Consider the following 27,485-nt stretch of genomic DNA (forward strand, 5'->3'; position numbering starts at 1 on the left):
GTTTGTATACAGTGTGTGATAGGGATCAACTTAAATTTTTTTCCAGTATGAATAACCATTTTTTTCAATATCATTTGTTAAAACTTCTCTTTTCCCCATTGATATGTTTCAGTGCCGCTTTTGAAGTCATACATGTGTGGCTCTATTTCTGGAATCTTTATTCTTTTCCATTGATCTAATCGTCAATTCTTTCTTTGATGTCACATGCTCTTGATTTGTCTTTATAGTAAGTTTTAAATTGGGTAGAGCAAGTCCTTCAACTTTTTCTTCTTTCTCAAGATTTTTGACTACTTTATGTATTATTTTCATTTCTAATATATACATTTTAATATCAGCTGGGTTTTGACAGGGGTTGTGTTGAATCCATGTGTCATTTTGGGAAGATGTGACATGTTAACATTATTGAGTCTTTCAATATGCAAATATTTATATATTTATTAACAACTTCTTTAATTTCTCTCAGTAAAGTTTTGTAATTTTCCGTATAAGGTCTTATACATATTCTCTTAGATTTATACCTAATAGTTCACTTTTTTGAATGTCATTTTTGATGGTATTTTAAAATTTTCAGTTTGTAATTGCTTATGTATAGAAATACAGTTGATTTTTGTATATGGCTTCTGGACACTATGACTGCAAACTCACATGTTAATTCTGATAGATTACTTGGGATTTTACATGATTTTACACAATCATGCCATCTGCAGATTAAAAGTTTTACTTTTTCCTTCCCAATATATATATATTTTTTCCTAATTATTTTTCTCTTTTACTATACTGGCTAGGACTTCTAGTACAATGTTGAATAGAAGTGGTGAGACTAGACATATTTTGTTTCAGTATTAGGGGGAAAATGTTATGTATGTATGATGTTACTTATATATTTTTCAGACATACGTTTTATCAGATTGAAGACTTGTTTTCTCTTTCTAGCTTGTTGAAAGTTTTAGTCATAATTTCGTTTTTCATAAGTGGCCCTGCAGGATGCGCATGAAGCATGAGGATCTGGGTAGTGATGAGTTAATTGCTAGGGGGGCAGGGAAAATGCAAAGAACATGTACACTTGCTGGCCAAGCTGGATGGGATGGACGGAAGCCATACAGTGATAATGTAGGTAAGTTGGGCTGAGGTGAAGACACCTGATTTCTATTCCCAGCTCTACCACCAACTAGCTATTTGACCTTAAATAAGGTACTTCGCGCTCTACCTTGGACCCAGAGATACAGCTGACAGCCAAGTTGATTTCAGAGAAAGTCTGGTAGAGTTGAAAATGTGCCTAAAAGATTTGAAAAGTAAGAAATGTGAGAAGAGATTGATGAGCCTGGACTTCCTTTGTCTGCTAAAGAGAAGGCTGAGATGTCCGTTGATTTGTTACTGATCCTGGTTTACTGCACCAAGACAAACATTCACCAGCTCCCTAGTCTCTGGGTGCTTTGACGTCTCTTTTCTTCAATACCACATGTTCCTGGGTTCTTTAGCTTTATTGTAAGTCTCGAGATCAGGAATGTAAGTCTCGAGATCAGGGAGTGGTTTATTCCCTAACCTTACTTTTAAGTAATCCCTTTATGGAGGTCTCTTCATCTGAACCATCTGAGGTGAGTTCTCTTTTTTGCCAGGACCCTTCTCTCACTGATACAAGTGGAGAAGACACATGCTCTTGAGCCTCTCTGTAAACCTAGCCGTCATGCCTAGGGCTGGTCTCAAAGTAGGCAGTAGGTCTCTGCCTCTAACCCCACCCCCACCCCATCTATACTTACAATATTCTGGATTGTAGCTTAGGAAAATTATTTTAACTACTTGGAATATCATTTGACTCCATTTCTTTGGATCATGACAGTTTTTGCATTTCCATGAGCCTCTTTAGAGACTGTACATACCCTTATGAGGGAAATATCCTAAACTGTTTTCAGTTGACAAAACTGTTGGGTTATCTGTTCAGTGGCATTACCAGTTGAACAAGATTGCGGTGGAAGCAGCAAAGGTGCCAGGGTGACGGGAAGTTGAAGGAGGTCGGGAAGTGTCCTAGCATGGAAATGGGGAGGGGGGCTGTAAAGACAAGCATTTCCTGTTGCTAGTTTTACTGGGAACAACCCTCTGGAAATCTAAATTCTTTCCCCTAAATTCTGTGGATTCCCAAAGGGCTTATGTTCTTAAAGTTATTTCTGTTCGCAGGCTCATGCTTTTTCTAAATTTGTTCAATTTCGGATTATCTTTCTATCCCAGTAGGCAGTCGATTCTATATTCATTGACCTAGATGTAAAATTCAGCCCCTTCTTCAGTTTTCACATTCATAAAGCCTCACTGCGTTTAAGCCAGGAGTAGACTTCCCTGAAGATATAAGAGCGGGTGGGAAATACGGCAGAGGTAAAGGACGTACTTCCATGACAGCAATACAACTTCCAAGTGGACATTAGACTGTGTTCTTAAAATGCCCTTCTGCCCCCGCCCACCACACCAGAACATTTCATGGGTCACTTCAAGCCACTGCATGCCCAGTCCTTGTACCATCTTGTCCATCCTTCCCGCCCTCTCCTACTTTGCCTTCCCTTCTCTTCCCTCCTTTTCCCTTTCAGAGGGAATGCAGATTGATGGAGCCTTTGGAACCAGACATCTGGGCTCCAGTCTTGCCCTCATTACTTCTGAGCTGTACGGCTTATATAAATTCCTTAACCTTTCTAATGTCAGTTGTTCCATCAGTAAAATGGGCATAATAAAATGACCCATTTCGTAAGTCTGTCAGGAGTATCAGAGGTGTTTAGTGGATGCCGTGGGTGGCTGCCACATGCCTTCTCAGGACCAAGGTGCTTATTTTTCCAGCTTCAAGGAGTATTGGCTGTTGATGGTTGCCAGGCATTGCCCCAGCATAAAAGAATCTCTTGCCCGTGTTATGCCCTTCCAGGGGGCTGCCCACAACCAAAGACTGGTTGATGTAGAGGTTCAAAATCTTGTCTCTGCCTGAAATTGGGACAACTCTGAAGGGCCATTCTGGCTCCAGAACTTTATGTGAGATCAGCTGAGGTTTCTGTTGTAATCGCGTCACAGTTCAGCTTCTTATTTTGCCAGACCTGCTGCCCTCAGTCCCCCCCACGCTGTCCAGTGAACTTGGTAACATCGGTTTCCAGCTTAAGAGAAAATGGTTAAAATAATGTCCAATGCATACTAGGTGCCCAATAGATTATTATTATTGTTGTCTGGAGAGTAAGATCATGTATTTTATGAGATTTTCCAGAATATTCCAGACATATGTGAAGCTGCACAACAAATTCTGATTAATAGTTTGACCCATGAGTAGTGAGAATGAAATTATCCCCGATTTTGACGATGGAAAAAGGGGTCTTGTTTGATTTTTTAAATGTTATTTTATTAGAGCATATTCTAATTAGCCTGCTCCAATAGAGGCAGCACCTTGTTTCTTAGTAACTGACTCTTACCTGATACTCTTGGGTGCTGTAATTTTGTTGTCTCTGTAGAGTTGATTAATTATCCACCACTGATAGAGGTGCTGGCAGTTTATATCCCCATAAAGTTAGAGGTTAACCTGTGAAAAGCTGATGTGTCACGATTTTATAGATCAAAGAAAAGTGAATGCCACAGGGGCTAAGGTCTTACTAACCTGCGGAAAGTTAGCTACTGCTACAGCAGATTCAGCGGTCTGTTTAGGCATTTCCTTTCTATAATAAAGAGTCAATTTGTCATACAGAATTTCTTATACACACTTTGATTTCGCATTTTTCTCCCCTGTTGGTTACCTCATTAATGAGTTAAATAAAACTTTGTCGGATGCTCACCATTTGTGTGAGAATGTTGTTTTTGACAGTGGTTTTTCCATAAGGATGTGTTTCTGTTTAAGTATTATTGGTTTCTGAAGGGTAGAATTATGATAGGAAGGTACGCAAAGTTTCACAGGGGCAATTGGAAGAGAGAAGTCCACATTTTGAAGTTAGCCAAACCCTGTCATAGTAAATCCAAATTGTGGGCCTAGCTTTGAAATGTGTGTATTTGCTATGAAAGATGTCTATTTGCTGGGGTTGCCATAACAAAGTACCACATACTGAGTGTCTTACCAATAGAAATTTATTGTCTCACAGTTCTGGAGGCTGGAGGTTTAAGATCAAGGTGCTGGCCTGTGGGAGGGGCTTCTGAGGCTGTGAGGGAGAATCTGGTCCAGGCCTCTCTCCTCTAGCTACTGTGGTTTGCCGGCAATCCTTGGCCTTCCCTGGCTTGTAGACACATCACCCTGATCTCTGCCTTTATTTTCACATGGCGTTCTCCTTATGTGTGTGTCTATCCAAATCTTCCCTTTCATAAGGACGCCAGTCATATTGGATTAGGGGCCCACTCTAAGGCCCTCATTTTAACTTGATTATCTCTGTAAAGACCTTATCGCCAAATAAGGTCACATTCTGGTATACTGGGGATTAGGACTTCATCAGATGAATTTTGGTGGGGGGAACACAATTCAACTCCAAACAGTTTGATTACTTCTTCTCCATTCCCAAGGCTTACTTTTCCCCTCAACTGATACCTTAAGGAGAAGAATATCATTAGCTCCTGAGAGGATCCCAGTAAAAGAAATCTTGCCTCATTTAAAAATGAGGTTTCTTGCCACATCCCACGCCAACCCCATGCCAGCATTGCTTTAGGAATGTGCTGATAATGAATTAGGATTGGGAAATAAATCCCAACAGTAGGTTCACAAGTTCTCAAGAGGCATTTAGCAGTCTGCTTTACAGATTAACCAAACAAAATGCCTTTTTGGTATTGCGTTCATTTACATGAATATAATGAAATAATTCCAATGTCATTTGGATTGCATTTTTAAAAAAATATGTTGGTAAATTTGTCTGAGGGGAGAGTGTGGTGCTGCTTAATTTTGCCCTAGGCAGTTAGGCAAGTCGGGGAAGAAGAATGATTCCTCTGGCAACTGTGGAATTATTTACCGTGATTGGAGAAGGATCTCGTGTTTGAATAACCCCTTTGAACTGCCTGACACGTAATGGAGGTTTGTTAAATGTTTACTGAATGAAGAGTCCAGGGAACCTGGAATATTTGAGAGCAATTGAATAAAAAGCACATATTTATGCAGAGATTTCCCACATACCTAGCTTTGGGGGCAGCCAGTATGTGTGAGAGAATAAGAATAACCGTGATTATCTATTGTGCTTGCCATGTGCCAGACATCCTGCACACGTTTAAAAAATGTGATCCTAGCTACTCTCTGAGTTGGATAGTATTATTCTTATTTGAAATAGAAGGAAACGGAGGCTAAGAGAGGTCAAGCAAGTTGACTACGTAGCTGGTGATGGGTAAGGTAGGGTGTGTTCGCAACCTGTGTGATCTAATGCCTCCCAAATTGACCTCTCGCTAGAAGCTTACGCTCTTCTTGTGGAGATAAGACACTTATAATTGAGGCAGCTACAAAATTAGGATCGTAAGAGGCTAATTGTATCATATGTCTCTCTTGCCATGTAAGCATGTGCGGTCACCATTTCATACAAGTGTGGGGCTGTGTAATGGTTAAGTATGTATAATCTGGAGTAAGATGCCTGGATTCAAATCTCACTTGGACCTCTTCCCATCTGTGTGATCTTGGACGCGTAGCTTAACCGTTTTGTGCTATAATTCTTTTAATTGTAAATTAGGGGATCATAAATGTACCTACCTCATTGTGAGGGATGCATAAGAAATGTAAAATGAAACAGTGCCTGGCGAAATGTATTTCCTGCTAGAGGCTTCACAAAACCAGCAATTTATATATGCTTTATTCATTTATGTATCTTAAACATCTAGAACAGTGCTTGGTATGAAATAGATGGTCAGTAGTAAGTACATTGTTGAATGAATAAATATATTTCAGTATATAAATGCCAGGACTTAGTCACATTAGCAGACATAATGAAGTGGTCAGATGCTTGCACATCTATGTAGAACAGTGGTTCTATGTAGAACCGTGGTTCTATGTAGTCCACGGTTCATGCTGGAAATACCTGGAAGGCCTTTAAATCGACTGATTCTCAAGCCCCACTGCAGGCAGAGGTTGAACACTGCTGTTGGAGAATCACTGTGAAAGTAACAGCTACAAATGTAGACTAATACAGGTAGAACATGTTGAAGAGTCTATGCCGGTGGTGATATTCTGAATGACTTTTGACCCTTAGGAAACTAAAGCCAACCTTTGTTTCAATGATAATTATATTCCTGAAAACGTCAATATACGTTAAGATGGTCAAAAAATACTCTGTGTTCATATGTAAAATGAATTAAGATTTAGGCTCAAAAAATTACACAAGATTTGTTCCTCTACGTAAATCTATGGTGGGATGTTTGGAATTTGTGTGGGGCGTGAGACAATTTTTTATTGAGTAGACTCTCCTTAGCATGGCAGGCAGCTTGTCTGGGTCAGCCTAGAAGCATTGTGGGCTGCTCTGAATATAGGCAAAGTTAGTGCCAGTGAATCGGGGGGAAAACACCAACATGCACCATAAGTAAGATCTTGCTTGAGGTACCTGGGGAGTTAAACCAAGGTACAGAGTAACTTTTGAGGCAGCTGGTTCCTTTTCTAGAACAAGGAGATGAGTTCACCAATCTTTAAGGTGAAAGTTGCTTGGTTTAGGAGACTTCATGGCTTAGGGGACCTCCTGACTCGCTGGGGTGTCTCCTCCCAGCAGGTGGGGTCCTCATTCTATTCCCACAGGCAGCATCCCTAGCAGAGGGAGTTGGCAAGATGGAGATGGATTGATTACGGGAGCCACGTCAACCTGGAATAAGAGGAGAACCAAACTGAATTGAGGGAAATTTGCAAAATGGATAATTAGAGAGTATCCTGGCTAAATAACCACTTACTTACGTGTTTTCCCATAAATGAAAAAAAGTTTCTCTTTGTGAAGAGTACATTCTGCATGTTTCTTTTGCTAAATACATTACCAAAATATTAACAGTATCATATGCCCTTTACAAATGTTGTAGCAAAAATTCCATTTTAATGTTGATCACAAAGCCGTTTTGAGTTCTTTCAGGCTTCTCAACACTGGATTCTACCTCTCTTTGCCTTTATCTTTAAAGTGCTGCTTTGAGGGGTTTCTGGCTCTCTCGGGAAAGAACTGAAATGCGAGGCCTGGGATATAATTCAAATCATCCTAAATCAGATTTCCCAACCCTTGATCTAATCAGCAAAGCTGTTTTGCTTAGCTTCTTGGTCAAGTTCACTCATTAACTCAGAAAGCATTCATTGAATATACGCTGTGTCTACCCCTGGGCTAGAACATAATAAGATTAGTAGATGAATTGAGCCCTGTCCTTTAAGAGTTCATAGTCTTACTGAATGAAGTGAAGGTAATAATAGAATGCTATTTAAAATGTATGACGGCTTTCGTACTTTAAATATGTCCAAGGTCTCTCATGGCAGGTAATTGACATTAACTCTGACTTTGTGCACCTGAAACTCCGTTTTAGAACATTTTCTTTTAATGTCTATTTCACCGTTATTATTATGCTTCTCTTTTTCAAAGACTTTTTTTTTTTTTGCCATTATAGTCATCCTCCGACAAAGTGTTGTAAAATTAATAGAAGGAATCATTGGCATTTCACGGTTTTACTGACTGTGGGTTCGGGAGGATTCTGAGCAGGAGGAAAGAACGAGAAGTTGACACCCCATTGATTTTTTTATTGGAACACACTGCAGCATAACCACCACTCCAACACGCATCGAATTCTACCAGACTCGTAAATGTCGTCTTTTGCAGCCAAGATGAATCCAAATAGAAAAATAACCTGTACTAATTTTATTTGAGGTCTGAGAAATAATGAAATTGCTTTCTTATTTTGGAACAAAATGTGTATACGTGTATGAATTATTGGGAAAAAAAGAGTTCTCTCCCACGGTTATTTAGAAGAATGGAAAGCTATGATCAGAAGTTACGTCCCACCCCCTGTAGTACCTCTATGTATTTTTCCTGTTCTCTTTTTTTTTTTTAACATCTTTATTGGAGTATAATTGCTTTACAATGGTGTGTTAGTTTCTGCTTTATAACAAAGTGAATCAGATATGTTCCCATATCTCTTCCCTCTTGCGTCTCCCTCCCTCCCACCCTCCCTATCCCACCCCTCTAGGTGGTCACAAAGCACCGAGCTGATCTCCCTGTGCTATGCGGCTGCTTCCCACTAGCTATCTACCTTACGTTTGGTAGTGTATATATGTCCATGCCACTGCCTCACTTTGTCACAGCTTACCATTCCCCCTCCCCGTATCCTCAAGTCCATTCTCTAGTAGGTCTGTGTCTTTATTCCCGTCTTACCCCTAGGTTCTTCATGACCTTTTTTTTTTTCCTTAGATTCCATATATATGTGTTCTCTTTCTTATGTAATGTCCTTTCGTGAGGCCCATTTACAGTTACAAACTGGTAGCCACTTTGATGTTTCTTATTTATTTCCCCCCAATTAATGTTTCTATGTGTGGTAGATATACAATTTTCTTCTATTAATGTCACAAAAAACCAGCCTTAAATTTGCGTCCACAATGAGGAATAAATAATCAACAAAAGCCCTTACTTAATCATTTCTATTCACAGGCTGGGAGAGAGTATGATTTGACTGTAATTTCATTGCAGGGCTTATCCAGGGTTAAATGTTAGTATGTCTCTTATCTTATAGCCACATTGCTCTTCTAGAGACACATGTATCCCTTGCATCCTAATTTGATTCTTTGAGCAATTTGCTGGCAGTCCTCATTAGCAAGAGTAATCAGGTTTTGATGGTCAGTCTCCAACTTCTGATGAGTTAAATTCATTTTTCCTGTGGTTTCTACCGTGACAACAGAATTTTATTTCCTCTCTTCTTTCTTTTTTCTGATCACAACTCTCTGTGGCTGTTCATGAAAAACTGAAGAATTTATGTTTCTCTCATTCACCTAAGATTTAGGAATTCTTCAGCTGTTCTAAGGCTTTGTGCTTAGGCACCATTTGGTACTTTTTTTTTTGCTAGAACACTTAAATTTAGGTTGTGGTGTCTGTTAGGAAATCAAAAGTTAAACCTGTAGATTCAGACTCCACAGAGATCTGGCTTTCTTGTGATAAAAACTGTGGCTCAGAATCACGGTACAGGATCCTTCAAAGCCAGAGAAAAGTACTAATGAAAAAATGCTAAAGAAGTTCTTTGAACTCAGGTGGAGAAAAAAATGCCCGGGGGGTGAAGGCTCACCGTATAAGAATCTTCCGGTGTTCTTTCCTTTGGCTCAAGAAAATGGAATATACTTTGGAGTGAAGGGTCAAAATTGATGTTGTTAATTATTTGCCTTGATGAAAGTGAGGGAAAAAAATATGGTGTCATCAGACTGTCTTCATTAAAGGCCTACATAGCCTGTGATGACTCCTTGTGGGATTATATAAAACAAGTACATTGCCTTGCTGCCCGGTACTGGGAGCTTCTGAATATAGGCTACTGGCAAGCTTGATATGATCACTTCCAACTACTGAAGGACCTATCCAGTGTTTCTGGGACTTCCTGTGTAGAGAAAGAGAGGAGAAAAGAAGAAGGAGAAGGAGGAGAAGAAGAATCTTCCAGTGTTCTTTCCTTATGGCTCAACAAAATGGAATATACATTGGACTGAGGGGCGGAAGAAGAAGGAGAAGGAGAAGAAGAAAGAAGAAGCGAAGGGGAAGGGGACGGGGAAGGGGAAGAAGGCTGGACACTTGCTGAACTCTCAGACACACTTGATCCTTGATTACTGGCTATACATCCTGGATTCTCTTCTGGGTTCTACCCAGACTTCCCTTGGGTTTTGGTTCTGCTGTTCATCTTGTTCACCTTTACAAATTGCATGAATGGGTGGAATTTGCAGAGATCAGTGAACAGTACAGGGAGATCATCTGTCTTCTAGAGTCCAACAAAGCTTGGATTCTGCTGGGTTATGATGGGATTCACCATACATTTGGCCATCACTGCCTGCCTCTCCCCATCTCACTGTCTGTGTGTAGCCTTATTCCTCTGTATGAGCATCTGGGCCTCCCTGGGGACTTGGTGCTTCTGCAGGTGTAGTGTCAGAGATGGCAGGTTCTTACTGCAGTGTGTACATCCTATGAGACAGGCTACAGAAAGCTAATGCAAGTAAAGTAGGTAATGAAGTGGCTGGTGCTTTCCTTCAGGCTCCCCCCACCACCACTTGATAGGCCTGGGGTAGTTAGTGGCCCCTGTCTTGCTCTGTCAACCTAAATAAAGAAGTAAACTGAAGCACGCTCAAATGACCAGAAATTGAGTTTATATGGGAATAGCAGTGCAATGTGGGACACGCAAACTATAGTAAGCTATGGGCGAATCTGCTGATAATTTCGGACGAGCTGCTCTTATGGTCAAAGAGAGCAAAGAATGGAGAGTCCAGCCAGAATCCAAGCAGCAAGTTCATTGGTTTGAGGATGGGGAGAGATTCTTGGCGAATGTTCATTGCTTGAGGGATAAGGTTCTGTCTCCTGTAAATCAGGCATTTACTGGAAATCAATCTCTTAGTTCTTATGTTTCGTTTGCCTGAGGGCACATGTGTGAGACTCTCCATTTCATATCCTCTGGTTCCGTTTTAGATTAAAATCTTTTTGCACTCCCGTAGAGCAGCGTGAAGACTTTAGCGACAGAAGGAAGCACCTGGGAAGCATGTGTAAGCGCAGATTCCTGCCCCCCACACCCCGCTCAGACCCACTCGGGACTCAGAGCTGCAGCATCACAAAGGCCCGCCTGATTCTAGTTCAGATCATTCTCAGAGCACATGTGGACCCTCCCAGAGAGGAACGCTTCTCTCCCGTCCAGGGAGCCACTTAGTTAATCCACAAATCAGCACTCCCGTTTAAACTTGAGACCACTGTCTGACTTTTTTTTTTTTTTTTGCGGTACGCGGGCCTCTCACTATTGTGGCCTCTCCCGTTGCGGAGCACAGTCTCCGGACGCGCAGGCTCAGTGGCCATGGCTCACGGGCCCAGCCGCTCCGCGGCATGTGGAATCTTCCCGGACCGGGGCATGAACCCGTGTCCCCTGCATCGGCAGGCGGACTCTCAACCACTGCGCCACCAGGGAAGCCCTGTCGACATTTTTGATGGAGCTCTTCAGAAATTGGGCTTCTGTTATTCCTGATGGTACCACAAGCTCTCCGTGGGTGATCCCTGCTTTCTTCCTTTATCTTGCTGTCCTCACTTTCTCCACTAGGCTCTTATCTCCTCCCTTCCCTTTGCTCAGCAACAGTCATGTTTGCTTTGCTAAAGCAGCTCCTCTGATTTCTTACCTTTGCAGACCAGTGTCAGGCCTGACTTTCTCAACCTCCCCTGATTCATTCGCTCCTTTCTGACCCAAATTCTGTTACGTTACACTCAACAAACCTAAAATCCAACCAATGTGTTTTGGATTTTTCTTACCACGGACCCTGGTAAGATATTGGTCTTTCAGCGTGTGCGATTTCTAGGATGCAAATCGGTCTTTTCCCATTTAGGACCTCAGGCCATGTGTAGAATTCCTCTGCAAGGGTAAGGGAGGATGTTCTTGAGATGCATACGACTGAATTTGGGGAGGGAGCCAGCTTGGAGAGCTCTTTGGTGGGAAATGGAGGAATTTCAGTCGAAAACCTCATGAGCCTGCTTTTCTTGCTTAGTCTCTGGTAGCTTTAAAATTGTCTAAGATTTGGGACCACCCCAGCCTTAGGTCCTTTTCTGTAAACACAGAGACCTGCATTCCGCCCTCTGCCCTGAATAGGGGCTTACATTTTAATTTCTGGTCCTGAAGCGATATCACCCTAAGGTGGTCCCCTCAGTCTCCCTGTCTTTTGAGACCTGCCACCCTCTGTCTTCACCATGCGCTTTAGAGAGATATATTCCAGTACATTTGCAAAGGTCTTCACGTGTGGAAGACTAATTCAGGCATTGTTTCTACCCCACGGGAACTGTTTAGCTCTGTATTACCTTCTGATGTTGGTTTTCCTTTGTGTTTCTTCTTGCTGCAGGAAAGCAATCTCCCGGGCGGGCCTGCAGCACCTGGCCCCTGCACATCCCCTCAGCATTCCTGTGGCAAACGGGCCAGCGAAGGAGCCCAGAGCGACTCTGGACTGGACTGTAGGTGTCGGCTGTTTCATTTCAACACCATTCCATTGCATGTGCGTCTCTCTCATCCTCACGATTCCTGTAGCTACCAACAAGACTTAATCATTTTCAATATTGTTCACTGATCCATCTTTGGGCATCTAAGCCCTGGCTCCATTTCCAGATTCCTAAGAACATAGCTCCTTTATATGAAGTCAGACGTATTGAAAACTAAAATAAAAACTTCATGAATCCTCTGAAGCACTATTGCCTGGGTTTGCAGCTGTGAGATAAAAAGTACCTCTGTGCACATGCTTTATTGGTCCCTGCCAAGTTGATGATAAATAGAGTTTACTCTTAGCGACATCACAAAGTCCAAGTTTGATTTCCTTAGCTCAAGCTGCTTTTTCTTTTTTGGTCCTTTTTTTTCTTTTTCTTTTTTTTATTCTTTTCCTGCGAGAGGATGACCTCACTTTACATTCCAGGCACTCCATGTTCTCCTGTTTGCTATACTTCCTCCCCTAACCCAAAGGTAGATGGGTCTCATATCAGCGGGGTGGGTATATTAGCTGTTTTTTTAAAAAAAAATTATTTTATTGAAGTATACTTGATTTACAGTGTCATGTTAATTTCTACTGTACAGCAAAGTGATTCAGTTATACATATATATACATTCTTTATCATATTCTTTTCCATTATGGCTTATCACAGAATATTGAATATAGTTCCCTGCAGTATACAGTAGGAACTTGTTATTTATCCATTCTATATATAAAAGTTTGCATCTGCTGTATATTAGCTGATTTTAATGTTTTACCTGAAAGACATGTACAAAAACTGTTAACCTTGAAGAGTGCCGTGTGAATTTCTTTTACTGAGAGTCTTCGGTGAGTCAAGTTCTTGGCTGAAGACACTTTTAACTGTGGACTGAAAGGCCTTGTCCCTTTCTGAAGGAATGTAAGGAACAGTATGAAGCTAGAGGAGGGCTGCTCTGAGATTCTGCCAGTCTGGTCTTAATGATGAATCTTGTTTAGCATTTCTGGTTGAGTTGAACAGAGGGAATAATCCGTGTTCTTTTCCTCCCATAAGAAAGACTATGGCAGGGTAGGGGGAAGGAGAGGAATTTTTAAACTCAATTTTATTTTTAGCACATAGGCTATGATTTAATGTCCTTTAATACTATAATATTTCTCCCTCTTTCCCAAGAACACACTTACTAACATCCTTATTTTATACTCTGGACACATACCAATGTATGCAGTGTATGAAGTACCTGGCAAAAGACTGAATTTAATTGGAATGCAACTTCTTCCTTGATGGAGTCCAAGAGTGCTCCAGTAGCGCCTGTGTATGTTGAGTTGGTGTTCAGGAAGACTGTTCCTCTCCTCGAATTTCCCTTTATTCCAGGACAGTTATTTAATAAACTCTTAAACCATAAGACAGTGTAGAATACATTTACAGTAGTGCTTACATAATTTAAAAAGAATTAAATATATAAACAAACAGGTAAATTAAATAAAAAAGGGATATGCATGGGCCAATGATGAGAGTGTGTTACAGGGACCCAAAAAAGTTAGTTTAATATCCATGGTGTTCCAAATCCTCTGCCAAAGTAGTAGGATCCTAACTGAGATGCAAGATTCTAATGAGAGAGAGTTTATATCATTTAGATAGAAACATCCATTAAATCATTTCTCTGCCCCTTTTGTGACATTAGTCAAGTCACTTGATTTCTTTCCGCCTCAGGGTCCTCATCGGTAGAGGGGGACAATGGTGACCCCTCCCTAAGGGGGACTTCAGGGCTGTTGTTAAGATCAAATGGGGGCAATGAGTGTGAAAGTTCTTTGTAAACGGTACAGCCGGCAGGTTTTCTATTCAGAAATAAAGTAATTGACGAATTGGTTGATTGATCACCATTTGTTGAGTACCTGCTTTGTTCTAGAACCTGTGTTAGTTCCTTAGGATTCTGAGGTGATGAAGATATGGTTTCTGTCTTCAAGAAGCTTAGAATGCCATGGGCAGAAGGGACATTGACAGCTAAAATACAGGGCAGCAACAGCTAGAGTAGAGGGGTACAGAGAGCATCACTGGGGTTGTGAGGAAGGACACCTCCATCCCCATTTGATGTTGGAAAGAGTTACCAGAAAATGCTCTTAGAAAGAATTTTCCTTCCTGAGCCAAAGCTTGACTAGAAGGTATTATTTTTCTGATTCCTGTAGAGAGGTATATACTCTAACATTTCATCACAGTGGTATTTTTGGCTAGTGGTGGGTGAACTGCAGTACACAGTTCAGGAAGAGCAAATAGGAAGTATGGCCGGGGTGCGTAGCTGATCCTTAATCCTTCAGCCCCTTTGATTATGGCCACCCTGTCTTGGTGGCCTGATGAATTATCATGGTGGCAGGAAACACTTTGGGGATGTTTAACAGTGGAGGTAAAATGGAAAGCCTTCTCTGAAGACACTCCATCTCAGGGCTTATTTAGAGATCTGATGTAGAAGGAGTTGTAAGATGTGACTCAGAAAAAAAACACCTGTAATTGTGGGCTAATATTGCTGTTAGCAAACAGAAGCCAGCCCGATACTTCCTTAAGACAATCATGTAAAAGATTTTTCTCAGAAGAGAGGAAGAAGCAGATTGTTAAAAACATTTCAATGACTTTTTTTTTTTTGCTGAGACTTGCCCTTGTTTCTAAATTTTTGGCTTTTCCTAACCTAAGTGCTTTACACCAAGTTCATTTATGTTACTTTAGTTTGCCTGCTTGTTCAAGAAGCTAAACCCGGGTTTTCTTTGTTCTGTTTAAACTATAAGACTAGTCCTCTGGCTTGACCTACTACCATACTCTTTATTCTACTCCCTTGTCTGCTTCTCTACAAAAAAGCAGCGTGACCACTGCTCTCCTTCTATCAGCCCACTTTTCTGGACTAAATGCATTAAAATGAACAATCTTTAAAAAAATTTTTTTTTTAATTTTTGGCTGTGTTGGGTCTTGGTTGCTGCACGCGGGATTTCTCTAGTTGTGGTGAGCGGGGGCTACTCTTCGTTGCGGTGCGCGGGCTTCTCACTGCAGTGGCTTCTTGTTGCACAGCACGGGCTCTAGGTGCGCGGACTTCAGTAATTGTGGCACACGGGCTCAGTAGTTGTGGCTCGCGGGCTCTAGAGCACAGGCTCAGTAGTTGTGGCACACGGGCTTAGTTGCTCCACGGCATGTGGGATCTTCCAGGACCAGGGCTCGAGCCCGTGTCCCCTGCATTGGAAGGCGGGTTCTTAACCACTGTGCCACCAGGGAAGCCCAACTCTTTTTAAATTTCCTTCCTAATCTAGTGCATTGTTTTAAGACTTAAAGCACACACAGTTTTTGATCTTCCCTTTCCTCCCAATGGTATCCTCTCTTCCCTTTCATGGTGACAACCTACAGGGGCTCTCCCTTTGACACCATGCCATGAACGTCAGCCAAGCCAGTTTTGGGGAAAACAAGCTAAATTGCTAGAAAGGAAGGGAGTAATGCTCAAAAAGGAAAAATAGTCTCATCTTCTGGGCTGGAATCCAAGCTTCCAGTTTAGAGCGAGTTAGCCCACTTCGAAGTGAGTCTGTTGCACAGATAATGTGTGTCTTTTCTTAAATGTCACATGCCTCCCATGCAACGGAGACTTAATTTGGACGTGGAGATTTCTTCCCTGTTTTTAGCGTTAGAGCAGAGAACATAGGATGTGGATCTTCACTCTGTGTCCTCTGTTCTGTAATTTGCTTTTGTCCATTACACTGCCTAAACAACTCTCAAAGCAATGGTAGAAAAGCCACCAAGATCTTTCTTAAAAAGCATGTTGGTTTTCAACATAGCATCCTTGATTTCAATTCATTTTTGCCTTCCTTGTTGGAAAATTTCCTCCAAGGCTGAGGGCTGTGGGAAACAGAGCCTCAACAGAAACAAACCCACATCCTAAATCCAGACCACCTTTCCTTCCCTCTGGTTGACGATGCTAAGAAAAGGAGTGCTTCCTTCTGGACAGGTAAAACAGCACAGTGGGTTCACTGCCTCACTGTTTGGTTCAGAGACAAGATTAGGGAAGCAGAGTCTTCATGTGGGATTGGTTTAAATGGGGTTATGAAACTAGGTCATTTTATCTTTGGAAACCTTGAATGAAAAGGCAGGAGGAGGCAGGTGTGTGTGTGTGTGTGTGTGTGTGTGTGTGTGTGTGTGTGTATGTGTGTGTGTGTGTGTATCTGTATGCACATGTGCATGCTCTCATTTTAGTCTTGTTTCAGATGGCAGGTCCAAGCAGACCTGTGCCTTCCTTACAAGCTCTTGGCCTTTGCTTTTTAACTTCAGGTTTGGGTGTCATCACCAGTAATGACTCACACCCCGATATCTTTCTCCAGTTCCATCCTCATTTCAAAAAACATTGTCCATTTAATCAAGATATCAGATTGCTAAGCAGAGCAGGAGGAGATAACCGACTATAAATTAGTAAAGGTCCTGACCTGGTCAGCCATGTTAATAGTGGGACATATCTAGCATGTTTTCATGCACCCTCACTAATCTTTTATTTTCTAAAATTGTGAGAATTTTAAATTAAATCACATTGGCTGCTGGGAGAAATCATAGACTCTTACAACTTCACAGGTCAGTGAGAAGTACCTAGGTCTAATCTTTTGCCTCTTAGTAAGTGATTATCTAAACTAACACTATTGAACAGAAATATATATGAGCCATAAACAAAGCCTAACTTTTAGTGGCCACATTAAAAAGTGAAAAGACATAGGTAAAATTAATATTATATTTTGTTTAACCAAATATATAAAAATATTGCTGTTTCAACACATAATCAGTATAGTTCACATTCTTTATACATATATGATGAATATATGATATATATATGAACCATCAATATATGGTTCACATGCTTTTTTCAGACTAAGTGAGTCTTCAAAATCTGCTGTGAATTTTACACTGACAGCACATCTCAATTAGTGCTAATCACATTTCAAGCGCTCCATTGCCATATGCTTACTGGACAACATATCTAAACCATCTGAGACAGATTTCACCTATTATTACCTTGAAGATTTTTAGAGGGAGACAGTCCAGATTTTTGTTTCCCTTTCTGAATTTGTAAGGATATTTACATTTGATACATATTTATGATCGTCTTATTGTTTCAAAACATTTTTTACAAGCAAACGTCTTCATTTTGTGTAGATTATTTGCTTCTGGTGTCAGTGTACTCTATCTGTAAGTGTCATTCAGTCTATAACACTCCCTCTCCACAGCTTGTGTCTTTTTACCTATAACTATTTATTACTAGGACTTCAGGTAGAACTTGAGAGCAAGAAATCCTATCTGTATCGACATAGGTGGGTCTCTGCTCTTAGGTAGCTAGATCTGTCTATAGATAGGTTGATCTATATAAATCTATGTATATCTACAGAGACTTGTTTCAACACTCACTAATACAGAAGAAATGTTATCTTCATTTTGAAACGGAACTATTTTTTCTGTCTGGCACAGACGGATACTCTGAGTTATATACTGTTTGAGATGGTATTTCAAGATGAATGTGTAAAGAAGAGAGAAAGAGGCACCTGGGTGTGGAGAATGGAATAAATAAAAAAACATGGCACAGAAAAGGAAAATATGACTATATTTAGAGAAGAGTGACAAAAGAATAGAATGTGTGAAGGTGAATAAGAAAGACAGATTGGTACCATTAATGGAAGGTCTAGTACGTGGGATTAAGTTTAGATTTTGTTTTATAAATAATAGGGATTTTTTTTTTTAGCCTCCTAAGCAAGAGAGAGGCATAATCACAGCTATGTTTTAAGGGAGTTAATTGTACAGCAGTGTGAAATATCAGAGAGAATGTCAGAAGTAGAATTCAGAGCAGAAGAAACCAGGACTCGGCGATTAGACATGCTGTTCAGTGTATGGTAGGTAACTTGGGGGTAAATGTAGACAATGAAGGGAAATGCAGACAAAGCTGTGAGCAAAGAGAAGAGGCCTGTGTTAGCTGGGGTGGGCTAGGCTGCAATAAATAAAATCATCATGCAATGGCTCAATACAAGAGAACTTTATTTCTCACTTGTGTAACAGACCAGGACTGTTTCAGGTTGGGTGGCGGGTGAGCTCTGTTCCACGTAGTTATTCAGTGACCTGGACTGACAGCTGCTCTTACAGCGTCATTAGAAGCCTTCTAAAATCATCCCAAAGGCCAACTTCCCAGGTATCCAGTATGGGAAAAGGGAGGGAGGTTTTAATGGGCCAAGTCTGAAAATAGTACATGTCACTCCTGCTCATGTGCCATTGGTTAGAACTGGGCCACATGGCCACATCCAATCACAAGCGAATCTGGGTAACAAGGTCTAGCTGTGTGTTCAGGAAGAAGAGAAAAATGATTTTGGTGAATGGCTAGCAGTCTTGACTACAAAGACCCAGGAGAGAAATAGATGTTGCATAATACCAACATCTATGGATTAGGAAGGAAGAAGGAAAACTGGAGACTAACCACAATGATAATAATAAGAACTATATTGAGGGAATCCCCTGGTGGTGCAGTGGTCAAGAATCCACCTGCCAATGCAGGGGACACGGGTTCGAGCCCTGGTCCGGGAAGATCCCACATGCTGTGGAGCAACTAAGCCCGTGCACTGCGACTACTGAGCCCACGTGCCACAACTACTGAAGCCCGCGTGCCTAGAGCCCGTGCTCCGCAACAAGAGAATCCATCGCAATGAGAAGCCCGCGCACCGCAACGAGGAGTAGACCCCGCTCACCGTGACTAGAGAAAGTCTGCATGCAGCAACAAAGACCCAATGCAGCCAAAAATAAATGAATAAATTTTTTAAAAGAGAACTGTATTAACACCTATTAACTTCTCATTGTGGGCAAGGCATTGAACGTTATTCATTTTCACATTTAAACATCATTGTGATCTTGTGAGGGAAGGACAATTATTATTACAATTTTAGTGGTGAGTAAACTGAGGTCTAGGGAAGTTAGAGAGACCCTAGGTCATAGAGTAGGTAGCAAGTCTGTCTGACTCCAAAGCTCATGATTATTACTCTTGAACTGGATAAGGATTTATCAGAAGTGTAAGAAGAAAACTACAACAGTTTATTTTTCTATTCATGTGTGAATGCCACCCAGCTGAATTCAGGAGTTCCCAAGATCATACCCACTTGCAGGTTCCGGAATCCCCAAGACCACACTCATGTTCAATAATTCATCAGAAGGACTCATAGAATTTACTGAAAGCTGCTGTACTCACATTTATGGCCTATTATAGTGAAAGGATACAGGCTCAAACCAGCCAAGGAAAGAGGTGCATGGTGCAAAGTCCAGGAAATTTCTACACAAGGAGCTTCCAGTTGTCCTCTCCCGGTGGATTTATGACAGAGATAACTTCTCCCAGCAACCATGGTGCAACTATACATATGGCATATTGCCAACCAAGGAAGCTCATCTGAAACTTGGTACCCAGAGTTTTAGCCGGCGCTTGGTCATGTAGACACAGTTAACCACCTGCCTCGTTGACTTTAGCCCCTAGCCCCTCTGGAGGATGAGCTGATATACGCCTCACCATAAGTCACTGCTATTTTAGAATATTTGGCATGGCCCAAGGTCCCCATGTAAACAAAGATACTCTTATCAGGCAAGACCTTCCAGGCACTTAGAGAGATTACCTTCCTATAGTTGAGGGCAAAGGCCAGACCTCTCTTTGCGTAAGGTTACTTCCTTCTGATGCGTCAGACGAGACAGATGTACAGGAAAAGGATGAGGCATGGGGAAAATGCAGTCTAAGAAAAGGTATGTTTCATGTTTTCCTTGCATGACTTTTTTTCTTGCATGCCTCTGTTTCTTTCATGATTTTGAAAGACCGTCATGTCTCTTAGGCATCCATGTTTACTTCTCACAGTTTGTGACTCCAAACTTATGGACAGATTAAAAAAAAAATTATCCTTTCTACTCCTTGGAATTGCATATAACAAGAATGTGATTCATTCACTGCTTCTTAATCTCATCTTTTCAGTTCCCCAAATTTATTTATCACCTACTATTTGCCAGGTGCTAAGTTAAGTGCTGGACGTTTAATGTCCATATGAAGCTTAGAATCTAGCATAAGAGCGAAACATGAATCAAATAATCATGCCAATGAATGATGGGAGGGAAACATGGTTTTATGAGAGTAACTAACAAAATGACTTCGATTTTGGGGTCAGTGATGGCTTCTTTGAGAAAATAACACTTGATCTGGTAACCAAAAGGTAAATAGAAATTACCCACGTAAGTCAGAATGAAGAAGAATAGGAAGTTTGGATACAGTAAACAGAATATGTGGTCAACAGTCTTTGATGTGGGGACATTTGAGCAGAGATCTAAATGAAATGAGAAATGCACAGTGCAGGTGTCTCGTGTAAGCAATTTTTAGTCAAGGGAGCAGCAAATTCAATGGACCTGAGATGAGAGCTTCCTTAGTCTGCTTGGGAAATACGAGACCAGTGTAATGGCAGGTCAGCGACTGAGAGGGAGAGAGAGAGAAGATGAGGTAGCTGGGCAGGGAAACGAGATTGCCGAGAGACAGGAGAGGAAGTCAGAGAGGCTCCCAGGGACGAGGTAAGTGAGGACTTTGCACTCTTCCGAGTACATAGATAGCCATTGAAGAGTTATGAGCAGATGAGCGATTTAATTAGGTTTACTTTTTCTGTTGCTGTTTGGCTGCATTGGGTCTTCGTTGCTGCGCGCGGGCTTTCTCTAGTTGTGGCGAGCGGGGGCTGCTCTTCGTTGCGGTGCGCCGGCTTCTCATTGCGGCGGCTTCTCTTGTTGCGGGGCATGGGCTCTAGGCGCATGGGCTTCAGTAGCTGCGGCACATGGGCTCAGTAGTTGTGGCTCGTGGTCTCCAGAGCCCAGACGCAGTAGTTGTGGTGCACGGGCTTAGTTGCTCCACGGCATGTGGGATCTTCCTGGATCAGAGATGGAACCCGTGTCCCCTGCACTGGCAGGTGGATTCTTAACCACGGCGCCACCAGGGAAGTCCCTGATTAGATTTACATTTTAAGGTAATTATTTTGGTTGCTCTGTGGAGAACAGACCATGGGGAGACAAGAGTAGAGCAGAGACACCAGTTAGGGGGCTATTGGGAATATTCCAAGCCAGAGATGATGGAGGATTGGGTGGTAACAGTAGATGTGGTGAGAATTAATTGGGTTTCATACACATTTTGAAACTAGAGTCAGTAATATTATTTCTTGAACCCAATTCCATCAGGCTTTCTTCCTTCTCATCCTGCTCTTGGTACTTTTGTCAAGGTCATCAGTGACTTCACATGTTCACATGGTGAAATCCAATGGCCAATTCTTCAGCTTTTGACACAGACCTTCTAGGTGCACTTTCTTCCTGGAAACGTTATACTCTTTTTTGTTTTCCTTGTACCCCAGTGGCCACTCCGTCCCAGTCCCCTTTGCTGGATCTTTCCTATATCCCCAAACTTAAGTATTGGAATGTTCCACAGCTCAGTACTCAGAGCTTTCCATCCATATTCAGTCCTTAGGTTTTTGCATTCAGTTCTCATGGCTTTAGATGCCATCAATTAACAGTTGCCTCCCAAATTATTCATACAGTACATACCTCTTCTTTGAACTTCAGACTCATAAAAATTGCCCTCTCAACATCTCCACTTGAGGGTCTAATAAGCATCTCAGAATTTTACATCCTCAACACTGAACTCATTGCACTGATCGTTTCATAATGTATAAAACTATAGAATCACTGTGTTGTACACCTGAAACTAATATATTGAATGTTAATTATAACTCAGTGGAAAATAAAATAAAACAAAAACCTGAACTCGGCTTACTCCCTAAATCTGCTCTTACTGTAATCTTCTCCCTGAATTTCAGTAAGTGGTGTTTCCATTCTTACAGCTGCAGATGTTTGCTAAGAACTTCAGACTAGTTAAAGCACACTTTCTGGGGATGGGCTGGTAGCCAGGTGTTCTTCAAAACCCATCAGGTCATTGTAATGAGCAATTACATTTGAGAACGAGTGTGCTCGAGCCACTGTGGCAGGAAGCCCCCACCTTTTTCTTTCCCTCTTCTCTTACTGATGTCGGGCTTTCTAATCAGATCCCCACTCAGGAGTGAGGTTAGCTCACGCTAGCACTCCTGCCGTGCCTGAATCCTTGTCAGCAAGCTTCTGAGTGCTCGTAGAGGGTCTCCAGTGTGCAGGGGCAATCGGCTTGGCCCAGCGTGGATGAAGCCCGCCAGCCCAGTGAGTTACTGATGTCTTGCAAGTCTCTGACTCCCTGGGCTTACTTGCTCCTACCCACCTTACTTGGCCTACTGGGACTTAATTTTGGGCCTGCCTAGATTGGTATTATCAAGGATTTTTGACCTTCTCCCCACTGCAACATTTTATACTTCACTTTTTAAAAGAGTTGGTGGGATTTTTGCTGTAGTACGTTTCTGTAGTATTTGCTGCTATAATTATGTGTTTAGTTTCCATGTTCTCTGGTAGATTTTACTGCATGCTAACCCAGTGCCTGGCACCAGGTGTGTGGAATGTTTATTGAATGAATTAGAGAATAAAAGAATGAAAAGAGATTTAATTCTATAAATGGTTGTAAGTTAAATCTGGATGATAAGTTCCCAGTAGTAGAATATTTTAGTTTGTGGAGCTGGATTTCTTTAGGATACCTGGCAAAGAAATGCCTTTTAATGAACTAATTTATTTTTTATCTTGTTCTCATCCATCATGATCTGAAGACTTTTAGGGTTCCAAACCTACAGCTATTCTCTGTTTGCCACTGGAGGTATGTGGATATTTTTAGAAGTAGGGAAATCATTCAATTTGAAGAATTTAGAATTGGACGAAGGCCCTATTGAGCTGGTAAAATGTTTGAATTAGTAATTTATTATGCTTTGACTACACAGCGACTTAAAACTAAGTTATAAGAAGCTCCTGGTTTAGAAGTATAATTTATCCATTACTGATATAAATGTATTTTCAAGCAGCCTTTAAAGTACTTTAATACTGCTCTCCTCCTTAGCTAATTTGCTAAGGAGAGTCGACTTTTAATAGAATTTTGGCCTCAATTGTCATGAACTCTGCAGTGGGCCTGGATGAATAAGGCCTTAGATTGAATACCTTGAGGGTTTTTTGCCCCTCATTTGTTACATATTTCAAAGATGACCACATCCATGGGTAAACGCATCTTTGGACTTAACATATTAATTAATTATTGCTCACAGTTTTTCCAAATACCTTTTTCCGTTTCTAGAATTTTGGTAGGACCAATTTCAGCAGTATTTTCAGGGGTAAAATGAGAAGTGTTTAGACAATTTGGGTTCACTAACTTTCTTGCATCTAAACTCTAAATTTGAGATCTGCCCCCCTCCACCCCGTCCCTTTATGCCTGAAAAGAAAACTGAAGTCAGGTGGGTCTTTTCCTTCCAGGAAAATGCCGTGAATGGAGAGCACCTGTGGCTGGAGACCAACGTCTCGGGAGACCTGTGCTACCTGGGGGAGGAGAACTGCCAAGTCAGATTTGCAGTGAGTGTGCGCCCGGGACCCCTGTGCTCTGGCCTTCCTGGGGGGAGCCTTGCGGGTAGTTGAGTCTGAAGGCAGCGGGGATCACCGTGCCTGAATTTCCAAGGAAAGCTTTGAAAGAGCCTGTCCCTGTGAGGCAGTTGACAGCTTATCAAGTTAGCATGGCTTTTAAGGGGTCAGTTGAATGGTGTTAGGTTTTTTCTTGATTCTGCAGGTCGAACCTTGGGATAATGTGCTACTTTGTGATGATAACCAGTGTTGGTTTTTGTTAGTGTGTTTGGGGGTGGGGGAGAGGTGAGTGTGCATGACGGCGATGCTTGCACACGGAGCCGTGTCCTGTGGGGAGAGACCTGTGGGTGGAGGAAGGGTCTCTGTGGGAGAAGGCTCTCCTTCGTAGGGGAGCGTGTGTGGTGGACGACATTACTGGTGGGTGAAGGTAGAGATGGGTGCAAACACCGGTCTGGTGGTGGGTGTAGGCTCACAAATAATTCAGACTAGGCTCCAGATGAGAAAATTCTAGAAACTATATAAGTGATCAACAGTCAACTCCATCAGAGCATAGCTTTCTAAAATTTGCTTTGTCCGTATTTGGAACAATGTTTAAATGTTAAATCTTCTTTGTGTTCCATGAAAAGAGCATGGTTGCCAGGCTGTAAGTTGGGAGGAACTAAATTTTAGTATTGAGAAAGTGAACTTAAAATTTTTGTGTAGTTAAAAATTATGGTTCAAAAAGAGAGTAATGGGGGCTTCTCTGGTGGTGCAGTGGTTGAGAGTCCTCCTGCTGATGTAGGGGACACGGGTTCGTGCCCCGGTCCGGGAAGATCCCACATGCCGCGGAGCGGCTGGGCCCGTGAGCCATGGCCGCTGGACCTGCGCGTCCGGAGCCTGTGCTCTGCAACGGGAGAGGCCACGACAGTGAGAGGCCCGCGTACCGCAAAAAATCCCAAAATAATAATAATAATAATAAAATAAAAAAGAGGGTAATGGGAAACTAACAATAGTAAAGAAGAAAGAAAAGTTGTATTCTTTCTTATTTTGGGGAAATGGGCATCATAATTGACCTAATAATTTTTTTCTTTTTTGTTATGTTTGTTTATAACGTGAAAGAGGATTTGGGGCAAAATGTAGAACCTAGGAATTGCGAATGAATATGTTTCTATGAATAACAAATAAGGAAGAAATTGAGTTTCTGCCAATGTCTATAGAAGAATAGCCCCAAGGGACTTTTATTAGGGTGCCTGGAATCACAAAGCTGGGGAGCCAAGATTTTTTAAAATTGCATTAGGTGTTTTGATGCCTCGTTTATAGGTCTTGTTTGGAAAGCTTTATTAGAGTTTGGAGGACCAGGGTTTGTTTGAGTGAGGGTGGGAATAGTTAAATGTCAGTTAAAGACTCAGTTGTACAGGCTCTCAATTTAAAGTCAGGAAACTTGGATTTGAATCTCAGTGTTGTCACTATGTGGCATTGAGAACTCCTGACCTTTGGTTGTTGGCCACCTTCAAGGTAGAAAAATGAAGGAGGATTAGATTAATTTTGCTTCTGATTCAGATCTGTACTTCATTGTTTGCATTTCTTTTAATCTGGTTGTAAATTCAGTTGATTTAAATATCATTTCAACTTTATGCATATGTATTTTCGATTAAAGTATAATTCCATGAAATTTGATTAAATTAACCAAAACCAAGAGAAGCTCAGCTGTTTAGACTAAAATGCTATAAATGATGAATTAACATTTGGATCTTAGTTAATTGTGTAAACACTGGTCTTGATAATATAAAATGGAAAAAATGAAAGCCAATCCTTCTTGTGTACATACTTTTGAACTATTATCTACTGATGCTGCTGTCAACTGATGGACTGTAATTTGTTATGGAGTTCTACCTTATTTCCAGATTACTCTCTTTGATCCTTTTCTGACGCTCTTTTAGAGTCAGCCACACGTTACCTCTCTTGGTAAAAATCTGAACAGGTACCTACATCCACCTTAAACCTCGTATCAGTAAATAGCATTGCTACCCACTAATTGATTCTAACTCGGTCACTATTACCTCTATGCCAGGAAAAGTAACAAAGAAAGGAAATATTAGGGAGATGTAAGGAGGTAATAGAATTACAAAATTTTCTAGTGTTCTTTTGAATCTTCCTCATAATTTCATCCCAAATACTTGGCTTTCTTAACTCACTTTACAAAGTGTCTGGAGGATGAAGGTCTCTCCTCCAAAAAACATGGATTAAATGAAGGCATAAAGTGGTGAGGAAGCTGAAGACCTAACTGTGTTTCCTCATTATACGTTCCTGAAGGCTCAGTTTCTTCACCTGTGAAGTGGGAGGAATGTTGTTTTGAGGGTTAGATGAGATAATGCATTGAAAGGACTTACTGGCCACAGCCATGGGCATAATGAATTAAAAGGGGACAGGGGGGACCCAGAAAGGACAAGAGCAGACAATTCACAAAAGAACTACCGCTGGCCAATATATGTATGAAAAATATAAACAAAGGCACTCGAATTAAAACAGCTATGAGGAGTCAACGTCGTGTGCCTGTTAAAGATTTACAGAATGGTGATACCTGCTGGCTAGTTTAGACCAAAATTCGTATTCTCATTGTCAGCTGGTGGGAGTGTAAGTTGATATACTTCACAAAATTATCAGTATGTAGTAAAAGCGTTAGAAATCTAGCTCACTCTCTCCACTTCATTCTGGCATCACGCTTTGGGAAGGACACTGGCAAAGGGAAGACCCAGGAGAGTGTGCTTAACTTGGTTCAGGGTGGGGAACTTTGTAGTAGGAGGAAGAGTGAAATAACCGGGGTTGCAAAAGAGTATTAATGAGAGAAGGGAGAGAGAACTGACATCTTCCAGCATTAGAAGAGCTGCCATGAAGAAAAGGAAAGTATGTTTTTTTAATTTAATTTTTTATTTTATATTGGAGTATAGTTCATTTACAATGTTGTGTTAGTTTCCGGTGTACAGCAAAGTGGTTCATTTATACATACATATGTATCTATTCTTTTTTGGATTCTTTTCCCATATAGGTTATTACAGAATATTGAGTAGAGTTCCCTGTGCTGTACAGTAGGTCCTTGTTGACTACCTATTTTATATATAGTAGTGTGTGTATGTTAATCCAAAACTCCTAATTTATCCCTCCTTGCCAGGTTTCCCCTTTGGTGCCCATAAGTTTGTTTTCAAAGTCTGTAAATCTATTTCTGTTTTGTAAATAAGTTCATTTGTATCATTTTCTTTCTAGATCCCACATATAAGTGATATCATATGATATTTGTCTTTGTCTGACTTACTTCACTTAGTATGATAATCTCTAGATCCATCCATGTTGCTGCAAATGGCATTATTTCATTCTTTTTTATGGCTGAGTAATATTCCATTGCATGTATATGTGTGTGTGTGTGTGTATGTATGTATATATATATATACCACATCTACTTGATCCATTTGTCTGTCGATGGACATTTAGGTCGCTTCCATGTCTTGGCTATTGTAAATAGTGCTGCCATGAACACTGGAAAGAAAAGGGAGGTGTCTTGCTCTCCCCTGTTAGGAAGGTAGAAGTAGGTTCTAGATAGAGAATCCACTGACTCTAACAGTCGATCTTACACTTTGGTATAATAGATGTCACCTGGAAAACCTGTTAACAAGGTAGATTACTTTTTAAATCCTTGCTCCAAATGCTGATTCAGTAGGTCTGGAGTTAGACTTGGGAACCTGTGATTTTTAACAATCGCCTCAAATAATCATGGTACATACAGATGGTCCACAAACTTAACTTTGACAAATACTGTATTATAAGGAAGAACTTTAACAATCAGAGCTTGGACAACGAACAGGGGAACAAGGTGCCTGGAGAGATGGGCTCAAAGGAAGTGTTTATGAATACGTT

The 27,485-nt window shown here is 41.2% G+C and overlaps 1 protein-coding gene across 2 annotated transcripts in view; it reads left to right on the forward strand.

The window, feature by feature from the left end:
* DGKI (diacylglycerol kinase iota) overlaps nucleotides 1–27,485 on the forward strand; it is a 452,138-nt gene that overhangs the window by 147,518 nt on the left and 277,135 nt on the right. For both annotated transcript variants that reach the window (XM_030759800.2, XM_022580220.3), the window contains exons 2-3: nucleotides 11,972–12,080; nucleotides 23,496–23,591. In XM_030759800.2, the coding sequence (XP_030615660.2) occupies nucleotides 11,972–12,080; nucleotides 23,496–23,591 (205 nt within the window). The remainder of the gene's footprint in view (nucleotides 1–11,971; nucleotides 12,081–23,495; nucleotides 23,592–27,485) is intronic.

This window comes from Delphinapterus leucas, chromosome 9, assembly GCF_059928025.1.
Source record: "Delphinapterus leucas isolate spDelLeu-1000000601 "Yukka" chromosome 9, BTC_Dleu_Yukka2, whole genome shotgun sequence".
In the NCBI taxonomy this organism is placed as follows: Eukaryota; Metazoa; Chordata; class Mammalia; order Artiodactyla; family Monodontidae; genus Delphinapterus; species Delphinapterus leucas.